This window comes from Adiantum capillus-veneris, chromosome 10 (assembly GCF_014529385.1).
Source record: "Adiantum capillus-veneris isolate H3 chromosome 10, ASM1452938v2, whole genome shotgun sequence".
NCBI lineage: Eukaryota > Viridiplantae > Streptophyta > Polypodiopsida > Polypodiales > Pteridaceae > Adiantum > Adiantum capillus-veneris.
Window position 1 is genome coordinate 144168602 of NC_140940.1, and position 8318 is coordinate 144176919.

Consider the following 8318-nt stretch of genomic DNA (forward strand, 5'->3'; position numbering starts at 1 on the left):
ATAGTCTTCTTATCCTTTTGGGAGCACGTTATAGCCTTTACACACATGCAAAGATTTGTGGGCATGCATAAAAAAGTAAACTAACAAGCAGCCCTTTTATCAGCAGCTTATCTAGCATAGACACATGCCAAGGCACATGCCAAAATCTCACAAAACCTCTTGAAAGCATATAAAAAGAGACCTCTGCTTTTTTGTCCTTCTTGGAGCAAAGTAGAAGTTCCAAGTTTTATGTGCCACTGGTGGTTCATCATCTCTTAACTTTCTTTTGAAAGAAACTATGTATCTTTTTTGACCAGAGAGATTATTCATGCACTATAGCTTGGTCTATATTTGGGATTTTTCTCTTTCATTATGTACTATTTTTAGGTACTAATTTCTTTGAATTTTAGTAATTATTACCTTTTAGGTAGTAATTACTTTGAATCATTGGAGGAAGCCAAGCAGAGAGAGAGAGAGAGAGAGAGAGAGAGAGAGAGAGAGAGAGAGAGAGAGAGAGAGAGAGAGAGAGAGAGAGAGAGAGAGAGAGAGAGAGAGATGTCCTATGTGCGTGTGTTAGTAGTGAGACCCGTTTGGACCAGGAACCAGTAAGAAAGATTGACGAGTTTTGTACAGTAAAAACTAATCAATTAGGTTAGAGGATAATAAAACATTTTTTTAAGTGTAGGTTTGAGAATAATCTTTTCCAAGAAGGTAAAGAAATTTCCAGCTACACTCAATGAGGAGTATAACAAGTGATAAAATCACGAGGCCTGCCCATACATTCAAGGGTAGCTTTCATGAAATATATCTAAACACTATTTGAAAAACCCACATGTTCATTTTAATTGTATAATACAAAGAAATTACAGGCTTGCCTTTTTTAAGATTTTAATAGAAGTTTGTATCAAGTGATACCCGTCGAAAGCCATGTAACTTTGTCATCCTTGTAGTTTATTGTATCAAATTGTGTACACTAATTTTTCACTAGATCCTTACAACAACAATAGTAGTGTTGAGATTGAAGATGGTGCCCACATTTTCCTCAACCAAGTTAGACTACTGCTACATAGCAAAAGATCCATCAATACATTAAACATCACAAATACTAATTTATTCTCAGGAGGACCTCTTGAAAACAGGAGAAAATAGAGCCACAAAGAACCTCAAATCTAAATTGGGATCCAATGTTCACGTAGAGAGAGTGAGAGCAAATATATATATTTTTTTTTCAATGGTCATGTTGCACATATTTGTCTTCTGTTGTGCTCTAGATGACAAAGTTAGGTTAAAAAGCAAATTAGCCACCGAATGCGTGCTAATGGGCGATAAGGTCCTTCATTACTCTCTCTCTCTCTCTCTCTCTCTCTCTCTCTCTCTCTCTCTCTCTCTCTCTCTCTCTCTCTCTCTCTCAACAAATTGATCTAGGCTCCTTGAGGAGAGTTGTATGATTTAGATTGGAAAAAGAACAAGTGTACTGTGCTTGTAATTAGAGTCAAGGTTAATCCAACAGAGCTTCAATACTCACTTTACTCCCTCTTCTACCGATGGTCATAATTTGTTAATAGTTTGATTCGTTGGCTTACAAGTTACCATACATGATATGCTTGTATATGGCCGGTCTCTTGCAGCCATCATATGTACACAACATGGATACTCACATGTTCTCAAATTATGAGCAAACTCCTAGATTGCAGATACACCTCTTAGAACTCCTCAAAGGACTCTAGATGCAAATGAGAATGCTATAATGAAGGCTAGGAAACTAGCTTGCCTTAAGCAAATTTAGACCCTCCTTTTGGAAGGCGAAAACAATGAACTGCATCCATCAAACTTTTCAAGAGCAACTCGGAAGAAAAGAGAGATTCAAATTTCAAATCCAAATTCCTATTGGGATCAACCCACGCATCTAGCCAAGCCTGGGTGATCCCAATCATAGAGAGGTCGGGCTTAGCGGCACGGTTGGGGTCCAGAAGTCACTCCCATAGTCCATTGCCCATGATGATGGTCCGTACTTTGGTCTTCCAGACATAGTTGCCACCATCTAAGAACCATCTGGTAAACCCATATGCTGCAATTCTCCTCAATATAAAGTGAGAACAAATCCGAGGATCGCGCGCCCGTCAACCAAATCAAGTCGATGTTGAAGGCACCGTTAAAAACGCTAGCTGATGATGCTGCCCTCCAGTAAGAAGCAGTTGCTATGCTATAAAGCAACTTTCAACATGCTCATTTGCCCACTAACTGGATCAGAGCGACGCAAAAGGTGGAGGAGAATGGGGATTCAAAGATCTCAACCTATAGGGGGCACAGAGAATGGTAGGCTAAACTTGCACAAAATAGTAGCTATAGAGGGGGAAATAAGACCCTGATGTGGTGGAGAGAGAGAGAGAGAGAGAGAGAGAGAGAGAGAGAGAGAGAGAGAGAGAGAGAGAGAGAGAGAGAGAGAGAGAGAGAGTATGGCAAGAACAACCATGAGGCATGGTCCAATTGATGAGTTGTGCAAGACAACGGACACGAGCTACAGTAGTGCTAGGTCATGAAGCCAACATAGCTGCAATGCATGCATATGTAGGGTGCAAGACGCAAGAGGGACGGGGGTTGATGCTTATCCTCCTTCTGATGGCATAGACAGAGATGGCTGCAGATAGAGCATGACGGGAGAGGTTCAACAAAGGCACAAAAGCAAAGATCACTGCTGGACACCAGCGTGAAAATAGGCTATTGCAGTTCTCTTTCTTGCATTGACAAAATTTTTGTGGAATCAAAGTTGAAAAATTAATACATTCCATCCAAAAGGTGCCTTAGTAGGTAATAAGTTGGTGGGTGCTCATTGCTTAGTATGTATCACATCAATGAGTGTCCACTAACTTATCCACCAATCAAAAATTGTGAATTTTAAAAACAAAACCATCATTTTTTATTAGCAAAAAGGGGAGGTGAGGCATCACTAAGGCATCATCCCTTAGGGGCAGGCAAAAAAAACCCCCACACAATACAAAATTCCATCCGATTATAAGTGCCCAAATACGCTCGCCTTAGTTTTCCTTTTGCCAAAGGCAGTGCCAACAAAAGGCAAAAGATTAAACTCTTAAGAGGTGGGTGTAAAGTGGTACATAGAGCTATCGAATAAAGCTAAGAGGCCTCACGTGAAAAGGAAGGCTTGGAACAACATGAGTTGCTTAATATTTTCTAAGAATCTGTACCATGTAATAGATGTGCCATCAAGTAACCAAATCTTTTGTCATTTACGTATAACCCCCTTGCTTGCCACAACAAGTCATTTTAATCCAAGCCGGTGCTTTAAGAATAATACCCTTCCCCCAATCCTCCTTATGGGACAAATGGAGACATGCTATTTTACAACACCAAGGAACTCAGAGAAATGACCAAGGACAAAAAAACATACATATATGATTGGGAAGACCCAATATGACATACACATCATTTGTCATATCTTAAAAAGATCTCAAAAGCCAAAATTTATGCAAGCAATAAGTGCAAAAGCCACCATGAGACCTCCAACAAAGTTCTCTTCAGTAGCCCCACTTATCCATAATGTCTTTAACTTCAACAACATATTGAGTGGACTTCATTGCAGCTCATATCATTGTACATGTCTTTCAAAGCATGGAGTCCTTCACTCAATAGCAGTGTTTATCATGGAGTAGCTACATTCTCCTTTGCCAGAAGTGCTACCTCATCGCCATCAAAACCAGGCTTGCTTCCCTCCACCTGTTAGCCTAACAACACTTCCTACCATTGCTTTGCGGGTCCCTAACAAAATACAAAACAAATTTTAGATAAAAATGTAGTTCTACACAATCAAACTAAAGCCTTGATCTTTCAATGTTCTACACAATTAGACTTCGTACCTTCCAGGATAGATCTTGTGCCATGCAAGAGTTTACCGTCTTATCATAGGTTGGAGTCCCATAGACTTGCAGAGCATGTTGTACAGTAGAGACGAATGCTTGCACATCAGCTGGATCCACCACCTCACATTGCAGAATCCATCATAAGCACATCATGAACTCATCGCATAATTGCACAAAAAAGATGATTAAAGGAATAGCCCTGCTCACTTTCACGTTGAAGGGCTAGTCTATCGGGAAAACAACCGCTCCCTCTTTCACAGTATCCAAAAAACCACCAGTTGAAACAACGACTCGAATTTGATGCAATATGTCGCCAACAAAACAAAATGTTCTTACAAATTCAAAAAGAAGTCGAGCTTTTGGACTAGTGAGTAAATGCCCTGACCCTTTGTTCATACATGCAAGCACTGGTATAGTGTTTACCGGAGACAGAAACAACAATAGATACACAAAAGGAAAACTGCACCATTGGATCCATTTAGTCAGACATGCACTAGTGTAAAGATTAGTAGAGTCAGAAACAAAACCGACACGCATAGACCATATTGTGTCATTAAGCATGGCTTGAAGTTGGATGAACCCACATGGCTCAAATTTGTTGGGGACAAGCATGTAATTAGTTGCAACTGCGATCAAATGTGCTAAATGTGGGTTGAATTTAACAATACCGCAAGCTTTGGTTGGAAATTTCACTTCCAAGTCTTCAAGTTGTTTTTTTCCGGTGCCCTGATACATGAGCCAACAAACATTCACAATGGTAGATGTGCATAATATGTTATGTGAAAATAAAGTACTCCATTCAACCATTTGTAAGATGCTGATTTGTAAACTTCTTACCACAACTATCCGCTGCACATTATCCTTGAGGATTTTTGCAGGTGCTTACACAAGGATATTTGAACCTTTCTATTCCGGAAAACCTACCTCATCTTGTAAAGCTTCTTTTAGGGCAGGCTTTGCTTTTAACACCTTCCATGTCTAAAACAACAAAGACAAATAGTCAACGTCCTATGTAGTGAAGAACAACAACTCGATGCGCAAACAAGCTTCAAAATGGAGCATGTTTCTCCAATCAGCTTGGTGACTAAAGAAACTACGAAACATGCAGTAGAAGAGGGACAACTGTGTGCCTAAACCCTAGCCAAAAAGAACTTTAATGGGTTACGTACACAACACCTCAAGCTAAGGCTGTAGGGATTGCTCAATCCAAGGGAAAGAGCATGTGTGTGTGTGTGTGTGTGTGTGTGTGTGTGTGTGAGAGAGAGAGAGAGAGAGAGAGAGAGAGAGAGAGAGAGAGAGAGAGAGAGATACCTCATGCTTACAAAACCTTGTAGCACCACCAATGCACTGAACTAAGAAAACCCCACAAAGAGGTAAATCAATACTCACACAAAAAAAACAACATGGTGTTGGTAATAGAGGTCCATATACTCCACATCAAGCCTTTTCGGGCTGGGTTCAAAAGCCTGCCTCACATACTCTGCACTGCCCTTGACTGAATAAATACCATTCTCCATGATGTTGCCAACCTTTGTAGCTAGCTGTATACGTTCCTGAGAAAAGTGTTTTATAGCCTTGCCGACAAGAACCTCATCGTTGAAGGGGCCATAGATGTCATCAATGTCAACGAAGGAGGCTCCACTATTGATAGCGTGATTGGTGAGGTCGATGCCCACCTCCTCTTGCACAGGCGTTCCATAGAAAGCAGAGAGGCCCATGCAACAAGCCCGAGGTGGGACACCTTGTAGCCCTGCGATCCAAGGGGCACATATATTGCTCGACCGAGATGTTGCTGCATCTGCAAACAAGTGACTCTGAGAAGAATAGCTCCATGCTTTATATAGATATAGATATAGAATATAGAGTATCCATTTTCAACAAGATGACCACTCCCTCTTTTCTTTATGAGTGAGAGACGCCTTGGGTCGTTGGGTGCAACGCTCTACCTCCCTATTCCATCTTTCACATGTTCACCTCTCAGTCCCCACTCCCCTGTCAAAGGCCAGGTGCTCGTCAAGAGACAACGAGTTGGGGGGTTGAGACCGTTAGTTGAGAAGCCATGTCGAAGGTGGGGTGTGTATGTGCAAACACGAGCAAAGGTGTGTGGAGAAGAGGACGGGTGGGAGCAAGCAGTAGATGTCACCAGCATCAAGGGTGGGACAAGGAGGTGGGGTTGAAGTACTCCCCCTCCAATAATTCAAGGCCATGTGGTTGTTGGCTCATATGGTGGGAGGCTGGAGCTATGGCATGCAAGAGGTCCAGGGAGAAAATTACTCATCACCGAGAGAGAGGGAGAGACAGAAAGAGAAGGAACCCATCATTAAGCAAAGTGGCCACTAACTCCATGCACGAATCACAAAAATAGAATAAAAATAAAATGTTATATATATTTTTTAAAATCTTCTCTTTTTCATTAGCAAAAAGGGAAACCATCACTAGCTTGTCCGAGTTGTACTAGGAGAGACAAGTGATAAATCACGTGGCTTGCAACCAAGAAGACGAGACTATAGTAAAACTTAGGAAAAATTATCAAAATATCCCTCTAATTTGAGGAAATTCCCAAAATACCCTTCAAATTTCAAACATACCCAAAATATCCTTGACACTTGTATCTATTTTGGTTGGATTCTTCAAGATTTTCAAATCTTTGCTCCTTTTTGACAATTGAGATCCGATCATGAGCGTTTCCCATACAATTTAACTGTCACAAATAATCTCACAAAAAAAGTGATAAAATCACGAGGCCTACCTATTTCGGAAAAGAGATTATACGTGCAAGTCACGGTGTTTATAACATGCCACCAAAAGGTCAAACCAAGTGGAAAGGGGAACTTCATTAATTAATGGAAAGCATTAGTGATTTCTTATTGGTGGTAAACTTCTTGTCAGATAAATGGAGTAGGCAAGTTCCTTCTTTTGAAAGAAAGTGTCATTAAAGAGGAAGTTCATAATACTCGAGGGCATTGCATCAATGCCAGTGCCATGCTTGCAAAGTGCTTGCAGTGTGAAATATTAAACAACACAATGACACAAAAGCCCTCACCTCCTTGATCCCCTCACATGCAGTAAAAATTACAAAGGTCACAATCACCACTAAAGTATGTTGAGGTAAAATCTGGTTACCAGAATATGCTGGTTGATTTGATGATGCTAGATTACAAATGATCATGTGCTCTCAACCAATACTATAGAGGCGTCGCAATGCAGCCATCAAAGGGATTCAAAAGCCTCTGCTATGAGAGTAGTGTTGTGCAAGTGGAATGAAGCCGTAGAGAATGAAGGCTACACAATGTAGTCATATAGATTCCACAATAGCAAACATGTTAGCAGTGTAGCTAAGCCATAGAGCACCGTTTGTTATGCTATGCAATTGCAGGAAGAAGACCATTGTTCTCCTTTCTCCGGCAAGCAAGAACACTCAACAAAAATAGAAGGAGAATGGGCTAGGTCACCTGCAAACTTCTCTCTAGCAAAATTGAGATACGATCTGGTTACACAGAAGAGGTAAAGTTTTAGTTGTGATTGTAGTCAAATAGCAAGTCAAGCATGCAAACTAGAATTGAAGAAATGTTTGTAGCTTAAAACCTTCAGTGGCTCTACTGCAGTGATGCAAAAAAGACACAAAAGCTCTCTCCTTTTCATGGGCGGCTGCTCATTTGCTTTGATTACAAGTAGCTGGTGGGCAAAATGAACACCACAGCGTCGTAGTATCAAAGTAGAAGAAGGAGAAGGCAACAACTTTGCAAAGTTGAAGAGAACTCTTGTAGACACAAAGAAATTGCAACACTATAATTACGACCAATATACATAAATAGGATACGATAGACTCTCTAGAACAATCATAGCCTGTTTTATACTGCTATGGAAACTAATTCTTGAAGGCCCCCCACTCCTAGGCAAGAACATATCCTCCACAATAAAGGGGACACGTCGTGAAGGTGATGCAGATGATAGTAGTATACATACCCTTGGGAGAGCTCCAGTCACAGAGGTGGACTCAATCCCTTGGCAGGCAACAAGCATCTAAAGATCATGTCTTACTAGCGACACTTGCATTCTCTCCCTTGGCCTTTTGCTGCCTCAACAAATTGCACTTCTTTTGGTATTTTCTCCTCAAGCTCTCTGTAGCACACCCCGTATTTCTAGTTAATGTGACCCCGTATTTCTTGTAGACATCACGACTTAAACCCACACTAAGAGAAGAGAGCATATGAAATTAGTGCATACGATAGATGCACATTACTTTTACATGGTATCCAGATAGGCTCAATGGAGGATCTTGGTGCTCCAAGACTGGCTTTAATCTTCTTCAAGAACCCTGAACATTGGCTGCCTTTGAGTTCCATGGGATCCGGCTAGGCTCAATGGAGGATCTTGGTGCCCCAGGACTGGCTTTAACCTTCTTCAAGCACCCTGAACATTGGCTGCCTTTGAGGTTTATCACTACACAAGCAACCCCTGACT

General features: G+C 41.1%; 1 protein-coding gene across 1 annotated transcript; it reads right to left on the minus strand.

Annotated features, from left to right (window-relative positions):
• Positions 1-4543: 4543 nt before the first annotated feature.
• On the minus strand, positions 4544-5652 carry LOC147449784 (uncharacterized). Its single transcript, XM_086521630.1, has 4 exons — positions 5444-5652; positions 5325-5349; positions 5166-5206; positions 4544-4580 (listed from the first exon to the last, which is right to left on the minus strand). Exons 1-4 carry the CDS (start codon positions 5650-5652, stop codon positions 4544-4546), a joined length of 312 nt encoding a protein of 103 aa, XP_086377756.1.
• Between the last annotated feature and the right edge of the window lie 2666 nt (positions 5653-8318).